The sequence below is a fragment of the Myotis myotis genome, unplaced genomic scaffold, assembly GCF_014108235.1.
Source record: "Myotis myotis isolate mMyoMyo1 unplaced genomic scaffold, mMyoMyo1.p scaffold_m19_p_12, whole genome shotgun sequence".
Lineage (NCBI taxonomy): Eukaryota > Metazoa > Chordata > Mammalia > Chiroptera > Vespertilionidae > Myotis > Myotis myotis.
The window spans coordinates 7,938,047-7,963,303 of NW_023416316.1; the positions used below are offsets into that span (position 1 = coordinate 7,938,047).

Here is a 25,257-nt window from a genome sequence, read left to right on the forward strand (position 1 = left end):
GACCCTCAAATGCACATGGGATTTCAGGGGGCCTGGAACAGCCAAAACAATCTCGAAAAAGAATGAAGTTGAAAACCTCATACTTCAAAACTTACTACAAAAAAAAACAAAAACAACTTACTACAGCCTGGTCAGTGTGGCTCAGTGGTTAAAGTGTCAGCCAGCACACGAAAGGGTCACGGGTTCCATTGCTGGTGGATGTTACTTACCTGGGCTGCAGTTTGGATCACAGGTCCCAGTGGGGAAGAGTGCAGGTGGCAACCAATCTCTCTCTACTTATACCCCTCTCTCTCTCCCTCCCTTCCACTCTAAAAATCAATGGAGAAGAAAACATCCTAGGGGGAGGATTAACAACAAAAAACATACTACAAAACTGCAACAATTAAAACATTATGTTACTGCCCTAGCTGGTTTGGCTCAGTGGATAGAGCGTCCGCCTGCCAACTAAAAGGTCCCAGGTTCGATTCCAGTCAAGGGCACACGCCTGGGTTGCCAGCTGGATCCCCAGTAGGGGGCGTGCAGGAGGCAGCCGATCAATGATATTCTCTCTCTCTCTCTCTCTCTCTCTCCCCCCTTCCTCTCTGAAATCAATAAAAATATATTAAAAAACAAAACAAAAAATATATTACTAGCACTAGAACAGACATATAGTTCAATGTAATAGGAGGGCCCAGAAATAAACCCTCACATATATAGTCAGTTGATTTTTCAACAAAGGTGCCAAGAACATTCAATGGGGAAATAAATGTCTTTTCAACCAATAGTACTGAGAAAACGCTATCCACAAGCAAAAGAATGAGGTCGGTTAGGTACAGCAGTGGTGACGATTACTCAACATTGTGACTGTACTTCATGCCCCAGAACTTTACACTTACAAATTACTAAAATGATAACGAACTATGAGTGTTCTACCACAATACGTCCCCCAAGTAGGGAGAACCCAGGGAGCAATTGGATTGCAAGGAGAAGGAAAAGGAGCCTAGGATGATCAAGCTTCCTGGTCGGCAGGGCTGCGTCGTGGATGATGCCGTTCACCTATACAAGGACCACAGGAGATAAGAAGCAGATGAACGTGAGATAAGGTCAAAAGGTACATGGGGGGGCAGGGGGGGAGGCGGGGAGAGCGGGAGCTACATTGCTACATTCACATTAGGACATTCAATTGAAGATGTCTTGTAGGCAGTTGGCCCTGGAGCTCAGGAGAGCCGTCTGGGCTGGCGAGAGAAAGTTGGGAACGGTCAGCACGCAGTACGTAAAGGAAGCCACTGGAATGCGAGGCCCCCGGGAAACACCCACATCCCAAAGCAAGGAGAGCGAACTTGCTTTCAGGGCCCCACCAGGCGAGTCCACATCCCTCGGCGAGACTTACCGAAGCTTCGGGGCGGAGGCGCCCTCCAGGCCCCTGCAGACCAGGACCATGTAGGCAGGTCGAGGTCCAGCTCGAGAGGAGCCGCTGAGAAGCCAGAACCCCAAACACTAAGGAACCCCCGCACCTCCAAGTCTCAGGAGTAACCGCTTGCACCTGGAGCCCAAAACACTCGATCCGCCCTCCGCGTGGAAAGTCCCTCTCGCGGCCCCGTCGCCTTTCGAGCCTTCCGATTGGCGGAGAGGACCATGGGACCTGGAAGTCGTCCCTGTCCGCGAGGGCTGCCCTTCCGGTTCCGTTGGGTCCCCCTTTGGCTCGGGTTCCCTGCCCCTCCCCCATTCCGGAGCCCCGAGGGGCCGGAGCTCCTGGTGGTGCCGGATGCTGACCGTGGCCTTCCCCTGGGTCTGTAAGTGCGGAGGCGGCCAGAGAACCGGGCAGGGGTACGGGGTCTCTCAGGATGGAGCCCCTAGGGGCCCTCGATGGGCCAGGACGTGATGGGGGCCGAGGGGCTGGCCTAGGCCCGGGGGGACTTAAGGAGCCCTTGGCCCAGCCCACGCTGCGCCCCGCCCCTTTCCCTTCCCTCCTCCGGAGTTTTTAAGGATGCTCCCGGGACCTCCTCCTGCGACCCCGGCCGAGGTCCCAGCAGTTGGCTCGGACGCCTGACTCTGGTTTCTTGTAGGAAGAGCCAGAGCGGAGGCTTTGGCAAGGCCTTGGTGCCAGCCCGCGGGAAGCACTATGAGGTTATCCTTCTGCCGGGGTTTCCTGCGCATCAGCTTCTGGCTGCAGCACCTTTTCTATGACTGGCGCTGTGCCAGGCACTGGGGATTCGTAAGATACCGTTCCAGTTTTTATAGTCAAGTTTGGGAGCCACATATAAACAAATAAGTGCTCCTACAATCGAGTGTGTATGAGTCATACATGTGTGAACTGCTCAAGGGGCAGCTGCTGGGAAGGCTGAAGAGAGAAAGTGACTTCTGAATTATACTTCTTGAACATCAGGTGAAGCGCTTTTCAGGCAGAAGAAACAGTTGCAATGCTTTGAAAGGACGACTGAGCATAACTTGTGTGGGGAGAGGAGGAAATTGGGGGGTGGAGGTGGGGGGCGTCCTTGTTTGTAGATAAGATGTGAGATTGGGAAAGTAGACCAAGGTCCAGATGGTAAAAGGTTCACTCCTAAAGGAGGTGGATAGTCTTCAGAATTTTAAGGAGGAGAATGATACAAAGTTGCACTGTAGAAAGCCATATTCTGGATATAGAATAGAAATTTCTATAGACTGATTCTGAACTCTGTAGCTAAAATCTAGGTATACTTATGGGAGGTTTTGTGTGTGTGTGTGTGTGTGTGTGTGTGTGTGTGTGTGTGTTTAAGGAGTAATGACATCAGCTTAGTAAACAGTATTGAAGTCCTGAAATCGAGTTATGAAGGTATTACTGGAAAGCAAGCAAGTGTGCTATAGTGAATGGTGTGAAGACTCCATAATAAATTGGCTTTTGAGGGTGGAAGAGGCACCCAAGCTGATTCCCAGGTTTTAGACTTTTGGTATTTGAAGAACATTGATGCCATTGTCAGCAATAAAGCCATAAGCTTAGTGTAGATTCCAAATTTATTTTTTTGATATGTTGCATTAGAGGTCTAATGGAACTTTCCAGTGTATAGTTGAAGTGCAAATCTGCAGCTTAGCCTAAATATTGTGGCTAGAGGTAAAGGCTTGAGTCATCTGTATAGAGGTGGAAGCTATGGGAATAGTTGCCAACAGGAAGATATTATTGATATTGAAGGGAATAATTTGGGGAATGGTTGCATTATGAAATAGTAGTTGGTGTAGCAGCAGAAGCAGACTTAGGGGATAAAGCATAAGAATATAAAGTTCTTACAACCAAAAAGACCCAGAAATCAAGAGAAGAGAATATTGAGAAGGAAGCCACTGGAACAATTCATGCAGAGCATTTGGGGAGTGAGGGGAAAAAAATATTGAATTTTTTGTATTAAGAAATCATTAATGATCCTTCAAAAAGCAATTTTAGCAGAGTGATGAGGTGATGATATATGAAATAATGGAGTTCTCAACTGGTTGTTAAATGAGAATGAGGAAAGGCCACATATGAAGGCTTTCCCAGAGAAAATTTACAGGCTTTATTTGTTTATTTACCTAAGGAATGCTTATAGAGCTCATTCCGGGTATTGTTCTAAGCTTTTTTTTAAAAAAAAAAAAAATGAACTTAATCTTTAAATTTAATTTACTTTAAAATGAATTTAATTTCCCATAACAACTCTATGAAGTAATATTACTATTTGACATTGGGTATATGGAAGCACAGAAGTGGTTAAATAACTTGCCTAAGGTCACACAGCTAGTAAGTGGTTGAGCAGGGTTTTGATCCTAGGAAATATGGCTCCAGAATCCATGGTTTTATACTACTAAAGTAAGCAGTGACTAAATATGGGAGTCAAAGGAGTGGGGAAATTTTAAGCAAAGGTAAGCTCATTGGTAAAAAATGGAGAGGCTTGGAAAGTGATCCAGATTGAGAAGAAGGTAAGTAACAGTTTTATATTTGTTATGTATTTCTTTTTTATTTCCTCCTGTCTTAGATCTTCTTTCAATCTGTGCCATTTTCGGTCCATTTCTTTCACAATTAGGTCAATTTATATTACGCTTTCATCTATCACTTACTATCTATAATCTAGTCTCCTCTTCAACTTCAGACTCATATCCAACTAGCTCAGTGGTCGGCAAACTCATTAGTCAACAGAGCCAAATATCAACAGTACAACGATTGAAATTTCTTTTGAGAGCCAGATTTTTTAAACTTAAACTATATAGGTAGGTACATTGTTATTAACTTAATTAGGGTACTCCTAAGGCTTAGGAAGAGCCACACTCAAGGGGACAAAGAGCCGCATGTGGCTCGAGAGCTGCAATTTGCCGACCACTGAACTAGCTAATGGATCTTCCCCTTGATGCCATGCCGGCTCCTCTGAATAAACATTTTAAGACCAGACCCATAATCATCCCCTCCAGTATTTCCTAGCTTATTGAATGGCACTCTTGAAGACATCCAGTCACTCTAGCCAAATATCTTGGTGTCATCTTGACCTTTCCTTTCTTGTTCATCCCCTTGGTCACCAAGTTCATCAGTTGATTGTTTGGAAAAACTCTCAATTCTGTTTCTTCTCTCCATCCATATTATTACTGTCTCTGTTCAGTCCTCATCATTTCTATCTTGATCTGCTTGAGTAATAGCATACTAGCAGGTTTCTTTGCCTCCACATCTACTTTCCTTAGAGCCATTCTCCATAAATTCTTATTTTTGACTAATTGAATTTTAAGATAATGCAATAGTTTAGACATCATGTATTTCAAGTGATACAGTAATAGCCTAAGGCAAGTATTTTGAGTACTTTGAACTGGCGTTAAGTTTGGTTAAGGTTGGCCTTGAGGGTGAGGATTTAGGAATTTTTAAAATAGAGAATGTAATAAAACATTGAGAAACCAGACAGGCTTTCTGAGGAAGTAAGCCTTGAAAAAAATAAAACACAGGAAAAAATCAAGGACTAAGTTGTGAAGGTTATATGTACTGTTATACTTTTGTGCATACTTGCAAAAGACTGGTGGAAAACTGAGGCCAGTAGTTAAGTAACTTACCCACTTCTATACAACAGTTTTAAAATGAACTAGGTCTATAATTATTCATCATATATAGGTCTCAAAAACAATAAATGAGAAAAGAACGTTACAAACAATATGTATAGTTTATGTCTAATAACAGAATTTTATATTTTCTGTGGGTAGGCATACAGAAGTGTTTTTAAAATGAGGAAGGGGTCCTAGCCAGGTAGCTTAGTTGGTTAGAACGTCATGGAACACCAAGGTTGTGGGGTCCATCTCCGGTCAGGTCAGGGCACATAGAAGAATCAACCAATGAACACATAAATAAGTGGAACAACAACTCTCTCCCTCCCTCCCTTCCTCTCTTTAAAATAAACCAACTAAAAAAGTTAAATGGGGAGAGGGAGAGTCATTAAGGACCAACCTTAGAACAAGCTGAGTACTGAGTGAAAGGTAGTTGGGAAAGGGGACTTTGGCTTTATCTATAATGTTCAAAATTTTTCCAGAAATGATGTATTTCTGTATATGTTATGTAGAATAATAAGGGGGGAAAACACACAAAAGTGTGAAAACTTGGAGAATGTAGTGTTCTGACAGTTACCCAAAAGAAGAAAAGGATTGAGGTTTATAGAGAGAAAGGCTGTAGTATATTACAACATCTTTAAAAAATGGCATATGATGTTAGTGAGATAAACAAAGGTTTCCAAATAGTTGTGAGTGCTAAGTTGAAATATAAAGACACTTTTATGAGGTAGATGAGGAAACAGACTGACATACAGCTTGGGAGATTATTGTTCAGATAGAAAAGTTTTCCTTATCAGTAATTATTACAGGCATTTGACATAAGAAACTTAGGTATTTTCTCACTGCTCAGAGCATACCAGTGAACATTGTCTAACCTGGAATACGTATTCACTGATCCTTTTTGGTTACACGTATGAACAAAGGGAAATTTTCAAATCAGTTGACGCATTTGTTACATGGACATAATTATGGAAAAATTATGTAAATATAAACAAAGAGAAAGTGATCTTAAGTGAGAATTACATTGATATTTGAGAAATAGGTCATTCAAAACTTGCTGATGGAAACGGCGGATTCAGATTTAATTGAAGTAATCTAAGCAATAGATGATTAGGACCAGAACTATGGCAATAATAAGAGAGACAGAGAGAGAGAGCGCCCAGCTGGTGTTGCTCAGTGGTTGAACATCAACCTATGAACCACCAGGAGATCATGGTTCGATTCCCGGTCAGGTCTGATGCCCAGGTTGTGGGCTCCATCCCAAGTTGGGGGTGTCTAAGGAGGCAGCTAATCAATGATTCTCTCTCATCATTTATGTATTTCTCTCTCTCCCTTCCTCTCTGAAATCAATAAAAATATATTTTAAAAAAGAATAGAGAGAATTTTGAAATCATTCTGAGGAAAGAATCAACAGGATGTGGTGACCAATTCTACCTGCTCAGTTATTTCTTCCAGTTACTAGAAGCTCTGCCATAATCTAGAATTATATGAGTGGTTCTTATGAAAAGTATGAATAATTACTGTACTAAAATGTTAACTACAGTTGGGGACTCTGTAAACCCAATATATTTGTAATTTTTATTCTCTGTTTTATTTGCAAATTGAATTGTTTCAGTCTAAAAAGATAAATACACAAAAGATGGAAAAATAACAGTTAAAATAGGTGAGAAAACAAGATAAAACAAGGGTAAGGGTATAAAATGCAATCAGGGATAAGACTAATACATAAATCACTATTAATATTAAGGTCCTCTAGACTTGACACAGATTTCACTTTAAGTTGTACTTTTTGTTTTTAAACATAAGCCTTTTATTGAAGTAAATACACAAAAGCATATAAATCATAAGCATCCAGCTGAATGGATATGAGGAGGGAAATTTGAACAGTTCCACAGTTAACATTATTCCTATAAAACTTGAGCTAGCCTAGTTGTTGGACACATTTTGGCATCACGAAGCTTGGGCACAAGTTCCACTCTAATATTTAACACTTTCTACCTCTCTTAAATTGAGGAAGTTATTTATGTTCTCCAAGATTGAGTTTCCTCATATGTAAAGTGGGAGAAATAATAATACCTACCTTACAGGGATTTTGAGGATTAAATGGGTCAATATTGGTAAAGCACTTAGCCTATACCGGGTACATAGCAAGGTTTCTGTAAAATTAGCAAGGTTTCCGTAAAGATTAACTACTATTCCTTTAATTCTTAATTCTTAAATAAAATTAAGCCAGTTTATAAGAAACAGTTATTTCCTTTCATTTTGTCATTTTTAAAAAGGAAAAAAAAGAAAAGGCTTTTTTAAAATATAGTTTTATATTATCAAAAGTATTTTGGAAATAAACCCTCGTAAGAAATTTTTCCCAAGGCACTCAATAATAATTTCAAATTATTTTAATAATTTTAAAGTTTATTAATAATCTTTTATTATTCTGCTATGTTTTGTTGAATGATCTCTGTAAAAAGTAGCAATTGACCTTTGCCCTCAAATAATTAACAGTCTATTGGAAAGAGAAACTAGTGACAGGAAACAATTAAGGGATAAACTGTGGCCTGGAAATAAGAGTTTATCAACGGGGAAACAATAGAGTGGGCTGACACATATTATTGAAAACTTCTTAAATGGAATAAAATGTCTTTTTTATTCAATGCGAGCACTTTCCTGAATACCTCTTTGGCTGTTCCTCCTGGTAAGTTTATTGAGACTGATGGATAGGAGTAAGTAAAGGGAACTTCCAGCTCCTCATCTTCGGAGCTCCAAGGAACAATGAAGTATTGTGAGTCCTGTCACACTACAGATGGAAGCCGTTAATGCTCATTTTGGGGTGTGAGTGGGAAAATACTGACCAGAGGGTAGATTAAGGACAAGCTAAACTCTAAAAATGAATACCCCTTTTGTTTGGTTATTTGAAACAATAGCCATTTTTAAAATTCTGTTTTTCAATTGGAACATTTGCTCTTTCCAGAATGAATATATTAAGCTACTGTATTTGCTAACACTGACCAGTGATAATACAGTTTTGCTGTTTCTTTACTGATATATTTCCTGTATCTCCTAGATTTATTCCTTTTTATCTGATATTCACCATATTTTCTCTGATGCAACATTTGCTTCTTTACATCTTATGTATATTTTTGTTAATATACCTGCACCCTACCAGTTCTCCCTCCTAAATATCACCTTTCTTTCAATGACAGTTTCATTTAGCTGAACTTGTACCCTTAGACCCTTTACACATTCCTTTGTTTCATACTCTGTATCCAGTAAATTACCAAGTTCTATGAAATAGCTTTTGTTGTTTTTCTTTGCTCCGTATTCCCATTTTCATTCCTTCCTAAGCTCCATGTCCTCAGACCTGTAATGCTTCTGCAGATGCTGAGCTGGTCTTCCTAACAGCAATTCTTCCTTCTTACCACTGCCAAACAAATCCTGTAGGTTTAACAAACACAACCTGAGCACTGCTGTGTGGTTAGTACAGTGTTAGGTGGCAGGAGAACACACCAGTTTGAACAGAAGAGGGTTTGACCAGTAATGTGGCTGCAATAAGTATAATTTGAAGCGAAAGGAAAAAGTGGTTGGCTTTAGAAGATGGATGCTCCCAACATTAGTCTGTTGAATAAGATGGAGATGTTTCTGTCTATGAAGCTTGCAGTTTGGAGGGGAAGGAACAAGTATTTAACAAATGATTTTTAGTGTTATGATAGAAGTACCAAGCAATGGGTTCAGTAGAGAAAACTGTCAGTCTAAAGCAGCGGTTCTCAACCTGTGGGTCGCCAACCTGTGGGTTGCGACCCCTTTGGAGGTCGAACGACCCTTTCACAGGGGTTGCCTAAGACCATCGGAAAACACATATATAATTACATATTGTTTTTGTGATTAATCACTATGCTTTAATTATGTTCAATTTGTAACAATAAAAATACATCCTGCATATCAGATATTTACATTACAATTCATAACGTAGCAAAATTACAGTTATGAAGTAGCAACGAAAGTAATTTTATGGTTGGGGGTCACCACAACATGAGGAACTGTATTAAAGGGTCACAACATTAGGAAGGTTGAGAACCACTGGTCTAAAGGGTCAGGGAAGGGCCTCTCAGAGGAAATAAAGTCAGAATTGGCTAGGAGCAGTGTTCTAGACTAAAGAAATAACTGTGCTAAGGCTTGGAGTCAGTAGAATGCCATCATGCACCAGGCACTGAGCAATATAAGACTTAAACCCTAACCGGTTTGGCTCAGTGGATAGAGCGTCAGCCTGCAGACTGAGGGGTCCCAGGTTCGATTCCGGTCAAGGGCATGTACCTTGGTTGCTGGCACATCCCCTGTAGGGGGTGTGCAGGAGGCAACTGATCGATGTTTCTCTCTCATCGATGTTTCTAACTCTCTATCCCTCTCCCTTCCTCTCTGTAAAAAAAAAAAAAATCAATAAAATATATTTTTATTTTTTTTTATTTTTTATTTTTTTTTTAAATATTTTTTTATTGATTTTTTACAGAGAGGAAGGGAGAGGGATAGAGAGTTAGAAACATCGATGAGAGAGAAACATCGATCAGCTGCCTCCTGCACACTCCCCACTGGGGATGTGCCCGCAACCAAGGTACATGCCCCCGACCGGAATCGAACCTGGGACCCTTCAGTCCGCAGGCCGACGCTCTATCCAGTGAGCCAAACCGGTTTGGCAATAAAATATATTTTTAAAAGAAGACTTAGACTCTGCCTTCAGGAGCTGGTTTTCTATGAACCTTTGCAGGTCAGTGTTGTAGAAGGTAAAATTATAAAGATTGGGCTTTAGGATCCAAATGTGGCCAAGACCAGCTGGTTGTCTTATATAATTCTCAACTACAGAGTTGATGAATGCTCAAAAGTCAAGGTAAATTTATTGATGGACTGAAATTATAGAGCTATTTCTCAAGGTATAGCTAATATTCTACTGATCTCACTGGAGACTGGTATATAGACAGAGAATGCCAGTTTATTATTTTTACAATGGCTGGTGGCAAAGCTAATTCATCCTTCCTTTTAGAGATACACACAGGAAGCCAAGTTACCAGAAAATTATTTGGAGAGTATGGAATCAGAATATGGGGACTTTTTCCATATTTATTTTTTCTATAAAGGGACAGATATGCAGAGAATTTTGGCAAAGACACCTTCTCCATAATTGAATGTGTTATGCCAATGTTTATCTTACTTATTATTAGTTTACTTAAAAATGTATACTCAAGAGGTTGGTCTTTATCTACAAGACAATGGGCAATCACAGGACTTTAGGTAGGGGTTGAATATAATCAGAACTGTGTTTTCTAAAGATGTCATGTGGTGATGTAGGAGTTGGATTAAAAGGAATAGAACCAGGAAGCCACGGAACATGTATGAGTCTGTTCTAGTTGTCCAGTTGATGCATAATGATGTATAAAGTTGGGCAAAGAAGAAAGACCAAAATCTAGTAAAAATTAATCAGATATTTACTCTTACCCCGATTCCCACCAAGTGGTTTGTTTTTTCTATATCAAATATTTTATTTCCTTTCTATATCAAGAAATGTTTCTCAAGAGAGAATTAGATTTGTCCAATGCACAGGATATACATTATCCCTTTAGGTCTGTAACTTTCATTTTATTGTAGAAATACTTGTATGAATAAATACACATCCTTTTAAACAGAAGACGGTTTACCCAGGAATGGTGCAAGCAATGTCATTGCAGTTCTTTAAAATACAAAGCAAAAGAGCAGTGTTTTGTCTTTGAAGAAGTAGGTTCACAGTGTCATGCAAAAGAAAATAGTTATGTCATTATTACTTGTTGGGATGTTTTAGTTTCTTTTTGAAACCTGAAAGAATTCTCATTTGTGAAGAAAAAAAATGCTCATGGAGTAACTCAAGTACTGTTCCTGTATCTTTAAAAGTTGAATGAATGCCAAGCTATTTATACTGATACAAGTCCACTCATCAGGTGCAGTTGACACTTGATGTTGACAAGGAGTAATTTTCAACCGCCTTTGAAAGCTGTTATACTGTTTCCTCTTTCAAGGCAAATTTCATTTGGATACATACAAACAGACATGATAACACAAATTTGGTTTTGGAAAGAAAATTCAGGTTTCTTCATTGTTTGAATTTTCTTAAATTCATCCTTTTTACATTTCTGTTCTTTAGGTCTGCCAAAATGTCTGAAAGATCAGATCTCCTTCACTTCAAGTTTGAAAATTATGGAGATTCAATGTTACAAAAAATGAACAAATTAAGAGAAGAGAATAAATTTTGTGATGTTACAGTTCTCATAGATGATATTGAGGTACAGGGGCATAAAATTGTGTTTGCTGCAGGTTCCCCCTTCTTAAGAGACCAGTTTTTACTGAATGATTCCAGAGAGGTGAAAATCTCCATATTGCAGAGTTCCGAAGTGGGGAGACAATTGCTCTTATCCTGTTATAGTGGTGTGCTGGAATTCCCTGAGATGGAACTGGTAAATTACTTGACCGCTGCGAGTTTTCTTCAGATGAGCCACATTGTAGAACGGTGCACACAGGCCTTGTGGAAGTTTATAAAGCCAAAACAACCACTGGATAGTAAAGAGGGATGTGAACCACAGAGTGCTTCTCCCCAGTCAAAAGAACAGCAGGGAGATGCCAGAGGCTCCCCAAAGCAGGACTCACCTTGTATTCATCCATCTGAAGACAGTATGGATATGGAGGACAGTGATATTCAGATTGTTAAGGTAGAATCTATTGGGGATGTATCAGAGGTTAGAAGTAAAAAAGATCAGAACCAGTTTATTTCTTCTGAACCCACTGCTTTACATTCATCAGAGCCCCAGCACTCCCTGATAAATTCAACTGTGGAAAACAGAGTAAGTGAAATAGAACAAAACCATCTCCACAATTATGCCCTCTCTTACACAGGCAGTGATAACATCGTCTTGGCCTCAAAAGATGTCTTTGGGCCTAATATTCGAGGTGTAGACAAAGGCCTACAGTGGCATCATCAATGCCCAAAGTGTACCAGGGTGTTCCGTCACCTGGAGAACTACGCCAACCATTTAAAAATGCACAAACTCTTTATGTGTCTACTCTGCGGCAAGACTTTTACTCAGAAAGGCAACCTTCATCGACACATGCGTGTGCATGCCGGCATTAAACCTTTCCAGTGTAAGATCTGTGGGAAAACCTTTTCTCAGAAGTGTTCCTTACAGGATCATCTTAACCTTCACAGTGGAGATAAGCCCCATAAGTGTAACTATTGTGACATGGTTTTTGCACATAAGCCAGTTTTGAGGAAACACCTTAAACAGCTGCATGGCAAAAACAGCTTTGATAATGCCAATGAGAGAAATGTGCAAGACCTCACAGTGGATTTTGATTCTTTTGCATGTACAACAGTTACAGACTCTAAAGGGTGTCAGCCACAGCCTGATGCAACACAGGTCCTGGATGCAGGTAAACTGGCCCAAGCTGTCCTGAACCTAAGGAATGATAGTACTTGTGTGAACTGAGTAGGGGCTTTATGCTCAAAACTAGAAGTGACTGAAAACGTGGCAATAGTCTTGAGTGTTTTTAGAAGAGATTTTGCTAGCTTGACTTCTCCAAAGCCTCTGTGCAGGTTGTAGAATGAATCAAAGTACTAACAGACCAGGCAACTTACCACTTGGAGTGGTCTTGCCTTCCTTTTGCCCTCTCCCATTTTCTGTTTTGAATTATCTTGTGATGCCTGTCTTCCTTTCCCAAGGAGTATTCCATTTGTCTACCTAACATTGACTTATGTTTTAGACTGACACATTTTAGGCTTTTCACTGGACACATTCGGAAGGCACCAACAAGTTAATAACATCACCTGCAATCCACTAATGGATGCTATGCTAAGAGAAGTGAATAATATTTTTCTTTGGCAGAAAATAGGCTAAGATATAAAGTGATATTGCTATTGGCCTGACTATGTGATAGAACTTCTGGTTGCCTACTTATAATTCATCTATGAATGAATGACTCCCTACTGTTTGTACTTTTCTCGGAACTGGCTATAAAGAAGTATTTTAAGTTGTTCAGCAGTCTTTTCAACAGCATTATGGCCCCCAACTTTATGTCACTGAATTGTTCACACAGACCAGAGTACAATCTTTCCGGCAACACCTGCAGGCATAGTTAGGTATCACCATGAGGAGCATAATCAACAAAGAATAGAAGTACCTTTGTACAACAATTTAACATGAGACGTCTTCCTCAAAAGAAGCCAAACGCTTATTCATGTGTAACTTATTGATGCTTTTTAAGTCAGGATGCTCCAAGCATACTTAAAATGTGCTAAAGTATAATAGTCTCTCTAAAAAGAAGCTATTTAGGAGTCAGTCTTTGGACTCTGCTTTAGAGGTTAGCTATCAGAGAGGTGGTTAGCCATCAGAAAGGTGTTTGGGCTTCAGAGTTTTGTTCAGTGTATTCTAAGAGTCTCTGAATTCTCATTTTCTCATGTACCTTAATTTCTAAAATGGATGAAAAAAATGGGTTGTGGAATGAGCAACCAGGCTTTTGCATTCAGATATTCCTATAGCCCCACCTTGCTATGTTTGATAGATCGCTAATACAAAGTTGATCTTCCAAGTATGGTAAAACAGAACAACTGTATGTTGTAGTTCAGAAATAAAATTTTGAGTCTTATTAGTTTTTGACCCATGAGTTAGACATAGGTAATAGAAGTGTTAGAGTCCTTAGAGAGTCTTAAGAGATAATTTACTCCACCTCTCTCTCTTTTTTTTTTTTAAGTTGGGGTATTAATAGCCCAAAGAGGTGGCCTGGCCAAGGTTGGCCAAATAAGATAAGTGACTAAATATGAGCTAATGTCTCCTCATTTTTTCTCACTATCCCTTTGCTTAACAAGATCTAGTACATAATCAAGAATACATTAGCAAAAAGCTCACCTTTGTGAATCCCTATTGGCTTTCTAAGACAGCCTGGATTTTGCAAACAAAATATCACAGGAGGATTTATTTTTGTTATTTTTTAGTTAGAATAAATATTACATTCTTCCCAATCAAGTGACTGATTTGCTGGGTATTAGGGAGGGAAAGGACAAATAAGAATAAGTGTGAGAAGGATCTAAATGTGAAACTGATTTTGTCTGGAAACTGTTTATTTAATTTCCATCAGGATTTTGTTTTCATGTTTGAGCTATGAGAGTGCATATACCAATAAACCAAAAATTAGGTTTAACTTGAGTAGTCAGGGAATTCCTAAAGTTGTTATAATTTGATACATTTACATGTGAATCTGACTTGAGGTATTATTTCTACCTTTTGTTAAAAGATTTAAAATGAGAATAAAATTGAGTGATAAGACTAATAGGTATCTTATGCCGAAGGTCACTCATTATATGGTCTAATGATGCTGCCAAGCATTCCAGTTTTTATATGACCCAGGCAGAGTACCAGTTCTCTGCAACAGTGTGACATTACCATGTTAACCAACAAGTCATTATTTCCTTTGAACATCATTTTGGCATGGAAATTTCATGCTGGAGTGCTTCCTTTGTTTATATTCATGTCCTGTTTTTGTTACTGGTTTGAAGACTAAAAGTCATGGGTTCAAAATAGATTGCTCTCTTTGGTTGGAGACTATTTGCTGGGTTCATCTAGTCATTCAAGAAGCATTTATTGAGCACCTACTATTGCCAGGCACTATGCTAGATGATGAGGATATGAAGGTAAGATTGCAATGATCCCTGCTCTCACAGATCTTACAGTTTCATGTAGTCTTAGGGAGCTCAGATATCAATTTGATTTTAAACTAAGAGTAATAAAGGAAACTGCCTTGCTTTTTTTGATCACTTAAAGTCAGCATCTAGATGGTTTTGTATCTGTAAAAGCTATAGTTCTCACCTTTTGTACTGCAAACCTCTTGGCTGGTGCGGTGTTCTGTTTCTGTGAGACATTTTCTTAATTTTGGTGGGATTTTACTTTTCTCCTTTGTTTATACATGTTTCTTAGATTGTATTGCAAAGTGGTCAAATTATTGATATCAAGTAAGTTTTATAGAGGAAGATTTTTAAAAACCTTAGTTACTCAGCATTTGTATTTTATGGATCCCCAGGAAAACTAAAAAGGGGAGAACACTCTTTACCATAGTTGGTTTAAAAAAGATACTGTATCACAGTTATTTATTTATTATTTAATTTTAAAGACAAACTCCAAACCGAAGCAGCTCTGAGGTAAATCAGATGTGGTTTTAATTTGTTTTAGTTTCTTTTTTAGAAAATCTGTAAGTGGAGGGTGACCAGTGTCACTACTTTTAAATATTGTCCTAAAAAAACAACCTAGAACATTTTATTTCAGCTGGTGAATAGCTGTTTTAAACCTGTTGTATGTTAGACATACTATGAACTACCTCTTCACTTATTATGGGGAAGTTTCCTTAATAAAAGTGTGACAATTAAAGCTCTGGTGTGAGTAGTTTATTTTTTCTCCCCTCCTTTCCTTTTCAATTGCTTGAATTTGAATACAGGAATACTTCCTTCATCCCTATTCTTTAATATGCTGAGCTTGGCTTCAGAACCAAATATGAGTTAACCAGAAATTGTTTCTAAGGTCAGTTACTTAAATGAGAGCCTGTTGACTAAGGGGTAAAGCAACTGCTTTTAAGAGCTGGTTCAGAAATTCCTTCATTTGGCAAATACTTGGATGCCTACTGAGTGCTAGTCTTGGGGAATGTAAAGATCGGTAAGGCACTGCCCCAAGTACCTCTGCTTAGATGGGACGCAGATTTCAATACCGGAATGATAATTGCAATAATGAAGGCAACCAAAGGGTTGGCTTGACAGGCTCCCAACTAGGAGCCAGCTAATTCAAGGCAGTTACTGGTGGCTTTAAGGATGAGGGGATTTTGAAGGGTAAGTGGGAGGAGGGATTGGGCATATGGAAGAAAACAGTGGATGAGAGGCTTGGGTTTGCCCAAAAACGTGGGCGGGGCGGGGGGTGAAGGTGAGAAGGAAGCGACAGAGTAAAGGAAGAGAGATCCAGAGGTTGGGGCCAGATCCTGATGGGCCATTAGCTAGGCAATCTCGGATACTGATCCCCATGGCAGTCTCCTCCCCTTCCTCCGTCACCTTTTACATTGCAGGCGGCCCAGTAAAAGGAGAGGACCTGGCCATAAGAATCCGCGAGGGCCTCCCTGTGGTCCCGGCGCGGGGTATTCTGATGGACGCACTGTACCCCAACTTCACAAGCCTCCTGCGATTCGGAGGTTGGGGAGAACTCAGAAGGGGAATTGGCTCCCGTACTGATCAGGGACAGGAGAAATGGGATTTGCCGGCACTGAGCGTCTTTCTGTCGTTCCGCAGGGGTGGGGGAGTGAGGAAAGGAGGATGTCTCAGAATGTCCTTCCGGTATGCTCAGCCCGCCCCCTGCGGGGTCAAGGTGGTTGACACCGGATGTATTTCCTTCCAGACTAAGCCCACCTTCCGGTCCGGGTCCTTCGCTGCGGAAACGTCGGTTCTGGTTTTCCGAGTGGGTGAGTGAGCGGCAGGGAGACGCGACGGGTGGGGAAGCCCCACGAGGAGGAGGAGGAGGAGGAGGGCAGCTGGGTGCTGCCCGGCGGTGGCTGGGCTGGTCCTGTCACCACCTGGTCGACAGGGCCTTGGTCCTGTTGGGCTTGGCTCAGGAAGACCTGTGGCAAGCTGGCGGCTCTTCCCGGCCACGGGGAACCCAGGTTCAATTCCGCAGACGTTCCCTAAGCTCTTCCTGCTCTGTGCCGGCCCCCGGCGTTCGCTGCAGGAACTCGGCTGAACGAGGCGCTGTTTCGTGATGCTCTGGGAGCAGCCGACTCTTAAGGGGGAGACAGGAGGCGTCTAGGAAGCCTTACTTGATTTAGGCCTTAAAGGAGCCAAATCGCTAGCTGGAAAAAGTAACTGGGGCGTAACATGTGCAAAGGTGCATTCGGGGGTCTTCTTGCCTGGGCAATGGTGAAAATATGAATATCAAAGAGACTTCCATGAAAAAGAGTAGAGAAAAGATAAAGCTATAAAAGTGCTTAAGGCCAAATCATGAGTGACCTTTTATTTCCTAAAAAGGTTAGCCTGTCCCGTAGGTAGAGGACAGCTGGAGAGGGGGCGGGGGGAGAAAAGTTTTGAAAGATGTCAATTTGCCCTAGCCAGTTTGGCTTAGTGGATGGCGCGTTGCCCTGCGGACTGAAGGGTCCCGGGTTCAATTCCGGTGGAGAGCACATGCCCGGGTTGCAGGCTTGATCCCCAGTAGTGGGTGTGCAGGAGGCAGCCAATCAGTGATTCTCTCTCCTCATTGATGTTCCTATCTTTTTCTCCCTCTCCCGTCCTCTCTGAAATCAATAAAAATATTTAAAAAAATAAATAAATAAAAGATGTCAATTTTGGTGGCACTCAGTAGGGTAGTTTGGAATATAAGAGACTGGTATCAAGGAGAACTTTTGGAAGACATGGCAGTGGTCCAGGTGAACAGAATAAAGACCTGCAGTAGTGATGGGGAGTCTACAGTTTGGAGATTACATTAAGGTTTCTAATTTGGGAAACTTACAGCCATTTAGTAGTGGCATTAACTAGACAAGGCACATAAATTTAGCCAAGGAGAAAAATACAGAAACTGTTAACTACAATTCAATATAATATAAATGCTGTAACAAAAATATAAAAAATGTGCCACAAGATCAGAGAGAAATGCGTTTTAATTTTTCTGGATTTTGAGGTTTAATTTTCTGAAATTTATTCTTAGCACCCAGATTAAAATTTGAGTGAGTATTCTTTTACCCAATTCAGGTTTGGGATTTTAAAATTCTGTTTGTTTTTACTAGCACAGTGTAGGAAAGCATTCCTTATCCTTACAGCAATGTTTGTATTATATTTTGCTTAGATTTTGACCATGGCTGCGGAGTCTGATGTTCTGCACTTCCAGTTTGAACAGCAAGGAGATGCAGTCTTGCAGAAAATGAATCTCTTGAGACAGCAAAATTTATTTTGTGATGTATCAATTTATATTAATGACACCGAGTTCCAGGGGCACAAGGTGATATTAGCTGCTTGCTCCACTTTCATGAGAGATCAGTTTTTACTCACACAGTCAAAACATGTCAGAATTACCATCTTGCAGAGTGCAGAAGTTGGCAGAAAATTGTTGCTCTCTTGCTATACTGGAGCACTTGAAGTGAAAAGGAAAGAGCTTTTGAAATACTTGACTGCTGCTAGTTACCTTCAGATGGTTCACATTGTGGAAAAGTGTACAGAAGCTTTGTCAGGATACCTGGAAATCGACCTTTCTATGAAAAACAACAATCAACATACCGACCTGTGTCAATCCTCTAACCCAGATGTTAAAAATGAGGAAGAAAATACAGATAAAGACTGTGAGATCATCGAAATTTCAGAAGATAGTCCTGTAAACATAGATCTCCACGTTAAAGAAGAGGAAAGCAATGTGTTGCAGTCTACAGTAGAGAGTTTGACATCAGAGAGACAGGAAATGAAGTCACCAGAGCTGTCTTCAGTTGATATAGGTTTTAAAGACAATGAAATTTGTATCCTCCGTGTGGAATCTATAAATACCGATGGTGTAGAAAATGGGCAGTTTTCACAGCCTTGTACCTCTTCAAAAGCAAGCATGTATTTCTCTGAAACACAGCATTCACTGATCAATTCTACGGTTGAGAGCAGAGTGGCAGAAGTTCCTGGGAATCAAGATCAGGGCTCATTTTGTGGGAATACTGAAGGAAGTCATGGAACAGCAAATGAGATTCAGAACCTGGAAGATATTTATTCACTGAGGCACCAGTGCCCCAGGTGTCCACGAGGATTTCTTCATGTTGAAAATTATCTGCGCCACCTTAAGATGCATAAACTGTTCTTGTGCTTACAGTGTGGGAAAACATTTACACAGAAGAAAAATCTCAACCGGCACATTCGAGGGCACATGGGCATACGGCCCTTTCAGTGTACTGTGTGCTTGAAGACATTTACAGCTAAAAGCACGTTGCAGGACCACTTGAACATACATAGTGGGGATCGGCCATACAAATGCCAGTGTTGTGACATGGATTTCAAGCACAAATCTGCCCTGAAAAAGCATGTGACCTCTGTGCATGGCCGGAGCAGTGGTGAAAAAAATACCTATTCATGATCTCAAAAAACAAAATCTATTATAAGTAGAATCACACCTTGCTATGGAAGCTATGTTAGGCAAGTCTTTCTATAGAAATGCAACATTTGTAATATTGTTTTCCTCCTCATCTTTGGGTCTTATTTTTGGTCTGCCTGTACATTATTCTTTCTGAACTTATACTAAGAGTTCCAAAGTGTGGGAGACATGATAAAGCTGATGGAATGCTATCTCACATCTTGTGTTATATAAGTCCCAGTTGTATACCTAGAGAAATACTGTTCTTCTCTTAAATATTATTGATTCTAATGACAGCGGATCCAGCAGAATTTCCATATTCAGATTTTGAGTATCTATGTAGTTGATGGAAGTGTAAAATAACCTAGCCATGTAATAACTTTAATGAGTTAAGATAATGGAAAGATAAAATTTAAAACATCCTATTATCCATTATTAGTCACTTTAAAATCAGATAGGACTAACAAATTTTTTAACCTACTGCTTTTGGATTGCAAACTAAACACCAAGGTACCTGTTGTTATAAAATGTAAAAGAACATAATTCATATTCACTTGGGAATAGCAGAATTTCCTTATACCTTTCTTAAAATACTATTTCCATGGTTTGTTAGTATACGTATTTTATAAATTATTCATTAGGCCCAAATGTCTTGATTTTATTTAATGCAGTGGCATCTAATAATTTTGTGGCTAGTAAAAACATACCATTGGTTTGAAGCTCTAAAAAATTACTTTTAGAAATCCCAACTTAACCAAAGGTATTTGTTACACCTTTTTTGTTGTTGTTGTTAAATATATTTTTATTGATTTCAGAGAGGAATGGAGAGGGAGAGAGAAACACCAATGATGAGAGAGAGTCATCGATCAGCTGCCTCCTGCACATCCCATACTGGGGATCAAGCCCGCAACCCAGGCATGTGCCCTGACTGGAAATCGAACCGTGACCTCCTGGTTCATAGGTCAACACTCAACCACTGAACTATGTCGGCTGGGCTACCCTTTTATCTTCTAGTTAACATAGTAAAGTTGACCTTTGTCAAATTTGTATCTAGGTAATAGGAATGGTATGCTCAAAACACTTGTAGCAGACATCTCTGAGGTCATTAGACAGAGGAACACTTTCCATATCTAGCTCCTTCTCATTTCTCGTTTCCTTTCTCGAACAGTGATCCCGTCTGCTAAATGATTTGCTTTTGGTATACAGTTTCATGAATCTTTTTTTTAAAAATATATTTTATTGATTTTTTTACAGAGAGGAAGGGAGAGGGACAGAGAGTTAGAAACATCCATGAGAGAGAAATATCGATCAGCTGCCTTCGCACACCCCCTACTGGGGATGTCCCCGCAACCAAGGTACATGCCCTTGACCGGAACCGAACCTGGGACTCCTCAGTCCACAGGCCGATGCTCTAGCCACTGAGCCAAACTGGTCAGGGCCAGTTTCATGAATCTTAACACATATATAGATTTATGCAACCACCTCTGTAATCAAAATACAGAACATTCTATCACCACCGCTAAACTCCTTTATGCTACCCTTTTGTAGGCAGTTCCTCCTAACTCTACACCCTGCCAATAGTTCTTCAGTATATCTTGCCTTTTCTGGAATGTCATAAATGGAATCATAGCATGAGCTCTTTTGAGATGCTTCTTTCACCTAGCATCATGCCCTTTGAGATTCATCCATTTTGTATATGTTGTTAGTCCATTCCCTTTTCTTTCTGAACTGTCATACATATTAATTTTCTTGTTATCACTAGATAAACAGTTTAAAGATGGAAATCTTAGTGTTTTCTTAATTATTAATAGTCATTAACATTAATGCAATTTTTATTTACTATATGTTGACAAAAAGCTTAACTATCTTTAGAGTTTTATGCTATATTTCCAGAAATGTGCCAAAAGCAAAACCATGACCATATGGTTATTTTACTTACAGTAATATTTCAGATTGTGTTATGAGCCATTGCTCTCCAATAGCCTTGTCTACATTTAACACAAAACTTTGTTGTCATAACACAGATTAAAATATATTGCAGGGCAAGTCATATCTTCTAAAAGACAGGAACCACTTTTAGTAAAGAAGCCTGACTGGATGCATCTTACTTTCAAGATGTTCTATTCCTCTTCTACTCACCTCAGCTTTATGTAGCATTTCTGCTATATTTAGTATCAGTTGAAGCCCTTCCATATTTTAATATGTAATATACTTTGTACCATTTATAAGAATTTTGTGATGAATCACATGTTGATTGTTATAAATGTTCATTATCCTTTTTGTGATACTTGTGAAAAATATATTTTCTATAGAATTTTAACTCTGAGAGAGACTTTAAAGAATCTAGCTCTCATATTTGATAAGAAAGCCAACTTCATGACCCTTCAGGTCACCATTTAGTATCATTGGACAGGTCACCTCTTGTTGAGCTTCTCTTAAATTTATATGCAAAATAATAACTTTGATCTTGACCATTTATAGATCATTTCCAAGTCTAAAATTCTGTGATTTTATATTTAAATCTTCCAGAGTTCCTAAGAACAGAGAAGAGGGGGAAGCAAAAGAGAGTTTGGTGTCTTTTTGCACTATTTGCTCACTCCATTGGAGACAGAATTTTTCTAAAGCAAATAGTGTTTTTCTCCCACTGGAGAACATGATAGTGCAGTGCTTAATTGTCTTTCCCATTTGATCTATGATTGGCCATTTGTAGACATTTTTCTATCAGAGATAGTTTGTGTTTGAAATACTTATTTTTGCTTTTTACGGTAAAATTTAGTTGGGGAGGGATGAAGATGGGGTGGGTGAACAAATAGTAAACTTTATTGCTATTGTTTTTTATGAATTACCTATCTTTGATGTTAAAAAAGAATTATGGTTGAACTATGTTTAAGTTTTATGTGTGCCTTGTAAGATTCTTGTGAAATTTTTTGTAAGCACTTTGAGATGTTTTGCGTGTGGGGAAGGGGTGTTTTGTGAAAGTGATGGTTATTTATTTATTTATTCCTGTTCATTTAGCACAGAGTGATCTCATAACGTTTCTAGGTGAATGTCTGTTTGCATGATGTGCTTAAACAATTTCAGGAAAAAGAAATCTTTTTTTAAATGCAGGCATGACAAAGTTAAGTGTTGAATTTATTCATTTAAACATTCACTTTTAGTTGTTTGTTTTTCTATATGATGGGGAAAATGCAAAATGTTTGTCTTAAGCCTCTTCATTTACTGCATTTTTGAATAAAAGATCTTGGAGAGGTAGTTGTTACTTTGGTATAAGAGAAAATCCTTTCTTTTTTTTCCTTGGATGTAACTATCATATATGTTTACATAAGAAATAATAAACTGGAGATGGGAATGGAGAGCTTTGTGTTTTGTGTACATCTATGAATTTTGAAAAAGGAAACTATTTCTCCTGGCTATTCATTCATTCAACAAATACTTATGGAGTGCTTACAATATCTAAGTTAAGTATACCAACAAAAATTCCTGCTCTCATGAAACTTAAATTCTACTGAAGGGAGACAAAATTTGTGAATAAAATTAATGTAATGTATTTCTCAGATTTTGGAAATGGAGAAAATAAAGCAGGGAGTGCAAGGGAAGGGAAATTCTGATTGTAATTTTAAATATAGTGAGTGGTCAGGCCACCTTTGAAAAATCTTTTCAGATCATGTACAACTATCCAGTAAAATGGAAAGCGTACACACACACCCATCACTAGTTGAATGGAAAACTGAACCAAATGAACCATTGTTGGGAACCTATAGGATTGGCATATATTTCATAAATAGAAGAGTATGAAAAGGATAAAAATGTGTGGGAGAATAGTCTTTGGTGTGGCCATTGAATTTTTAAAAATTGGTATTTTTTTCATCTTCTAGGCAGTAATAACCATATTTATTGTGAAGTTCATTATAGTTTATAAACTTTTTCCATATGTCTTCTAATTCATGGTGGGTTTGCTTCCATAGAGTCTTTTGTTGGATATCTGGTTTCATATTGGAAAGTGCCTTGAGCTTAATTGCAACTCATGACCATTTTCTTAATCTGAGTTTTTCAGTTTCTCATCAGGAACAGAATACATAGTATCTGCCTTTTAGGATTATTTTGATGAGTAAATGAAATATAAATGAAAGTAAAAATAGTAAAAATGAAAATTTTATTAACACAGGACCTGGCACATAGTAAGTTAGCCATAAATATTAATTCCAAGCCTATTTCTTCCGATATAAAAACAGTGAGAATAATTTATACCTTGAAGTTTACTGTGAAAAATCCTGCAACAACTATTTATGAAGTTATTAGTGCCAAAATTTGTGCTTGAATTTTGATGCCTGCGAGCTTCTGAGAAACTCAATTTTCTCGTTAATAAAGAGGTGTGCATTATTGCCTGCCAAACAAATGCTCTCTTTTTCTTTCATTTTTTAAATCAGGGAGATCGGTTGGCACCTAGAGGGATTGAAGGATGGGGTCAGCATCTGATTGTGGGAGAGTGATAAGATTGTAATGCAAATGTATCAGATTAAGTTAAATGAATATCACGATTTTCACGAATATCATGAGGGCAGTCAGACACTAACTCAAACCAATGTCCAAGAGGCTGGCTCAAGGAGAAGATGAATGTGCTGGGAGTTTCCCATAAGCCCCTTCGGCTTGCCTAGGCATCTTAACAGCACCTCCCACCTTATTCCAGTTTTCCCATGTCACGTGATGAGGGTGGTTCGGCTCCAGCGGAGGGAAGCTAATGCGCGGTCCAGGTGGCTGGAGCTACTACGCTTTCCTTCCACCGCCCTTACTCCCGGTTTTGCGTGATCTCGCGTGATGTGGGGAGTATCTTCTCGCGAGAGTTAGGTCTGGCTCCCTCCAGGTCCGCCTCCATGGTGAAGAGGCGGTGGTGGAGGAGGAGGTGGAGGGAGGAGGAGGAGGCCCCGTCGCGGCCTCCGCCGCCGCCAACGGGGCTGTCCCTGTAGCTCCCGATGGAGTTTGAGGTCGTGAAGCCGCCGCCGAGCTCTGCCCCGGCGAGACGAGGCGCCTCTGTCGCCGAGCCGCGCCGCCGCGGGGCTCCCGGGAGCGGCCCTTAGCGACCCCGCCCGGGCCCCCACAGGTAGGGCGGGGGCGGGCACGATGCAGCTTGGGCCCCAGTCCGGGTCCCTGGTCCCCGGCGATCGATCGGGCGGGAGACCTATGTTAGCCCGGGGCCTGTGCCCTGTCGTTGTCGGTGCACAGAGGGTTGGGAACTGAGGGCCGCACCTGACACCCCAACCGGGAGTCCGGAGATCAAGGAGGCCCCCGGCCTTGGTCGGGTTCTTTCAATGCCGAGGCCTGGCGCAAATGGCCACCTCCCTTCGCCTCCTGCGGAGGGGCCGCCTCTGACCCCTAAGCAATCCACCCGAGCAAAGGCCAGGCTCCCCTTCCCTTTCCACCCCAGTTAGTAAGAGGGGCGTTGGAGGAGGTTCTCGAACCCAAGTACCCTTCTAGCTTTTCGGCTTTCCGCCCTGAGGCTTCCCCGGATCCTAACGCAGGGATGGTGGCGGCGGTCTGAGTAGTAAGCGGGGACCCTGGCCAGACAATGCCCTGGGAGAGCTCAACCTCCCGGGAGGGAGAAGGCCGGCCCGGAGGGGTCGCCCAGTGCATGTGACGGGGCGCTGGCATGACACGGAGCCAGGGAATTCTGCTGCGGCTTTCTTCCCCTCTTGCATTTTTCCTTCTTGGGGAAGCCTCTTAAGGGGAGACTCTTCCACCATCTTAGAAAAATGGTAGAAAGCATCTTTGTTTCTCAGATGCAGAGCTACTTTTCTGTGTCCGTAGCTTTCGGAAAGGAGATGAGGGTAGCTGTCATTTACCTCTTTCGAGTCACAATAGAGTTGCAAGATACCAGTAGGTAGAACCTTGACACCAAGAGTCTCAAGTAATCACTGACATAAAGTAGAGCTAATCTCGTGATTCCCTACCGGTTTTATTTATTTATTTTTTTATAACCACCTACGTTCCCTTTTCATTCCTTCTCTCCATGTACCCAGACCCTCTCTTTTTAATCCCTATTTTCCCACCCGCTGCGATTAGGACTTTGTATCCCAAATAAAGTGCTTAACGGATCCTTTCCATTTTTGTGTTAGTCAAACTTTTAAGTTCCAGTAGGAACTTT

At 40.4% G+C, this 25,257-nt stretch overlaps 3 protein-coding genes across 10 annotated transcripts in view; all 3 read left to right on the forward strand.

Annotated features, from left to right (window-relative positions):
• The first annotated feature begins 1,671 nt into the window (after nt 1–1,671).
• On the forward strand, nt 1,672–15,877 carry ZBTB26 (zinc finger and BTB domain containing 26). Its single transcript, XM_036329753.1, has 2 exons — nt 1,672–1,772; nt 11,156–15,877. Exon 2 carries the CDS (start codon nt 11,166–11,168, stop codon nt 12,489–12,491), a length of 1,326 nt encoding a protein of 441 aa, XP_036185646.1. The 5' UTR covers nt 1,672–1,772; nt 11,156–11,165; the 3' UTR covers nt 12,492–15,877.
• ZBTB6 (zinc finger and BTB domain containing 6) lies at nt 1,752–22,473 on the forward strand. Of its 3 annotated transcripts, XM_036329747.1 has the most exons (3): nt 1,754–1,772; nt 16,428–16,491; nt 17,862–22,473. In XM_036329747.1, the coding sequence occupies exon 3, from the start codon at nt 17,871–17,873 to the stop codon at nt 19,119–19,121; it is 1,251 nt and encodes a 416-aa protein (XP_036185640.1). In that variant the 5' UTR covers nt 1,754–1,772; nt 16,428–16,491; nt 17,862–17,870; the 3' UTR covers nt 19,122–22,473. The 3 variants fall into 3 exon arrangements, with proteins under 3 accessions (XP_036185641.1, XP_036185640.1, XP_036185639.1); XM_036329748.1 differs by lacking the exon at nt 16,428–16,491 and having other exon boundaries at nt 1,752–1,772; XM_036329746.1 differs by lacking the exon at nt 1,754–1,772 and having other exon boundaries at nt 16,218–16,491.
• Nucleotides 22,474–24,002: 1,529 nt separating this feature from the next.
• RC3H2 (ring finger and CCCH-type domains 2) overlaps nt 24,003–25,257 on the forward strand; it is a 44,979-nt gene continuing 43,724 nt past the window's right edge. For 4 of the 6 annotated variants that reach the window (XM_036329726.1, XM_036329727.1, XM_036329729.1 and 1 more), the window contains exon 1: nt 24,003–24,216. The gene's annotated coding sequence lies outside the window, so the exon portion shown is untranslated. The remainder of the gene's footprint in view (nt 24,217–25,257) is intronic. The other 2 variants (XM_036329724.1, XM_036329725.1) reach the window with 1 other exon arrangement.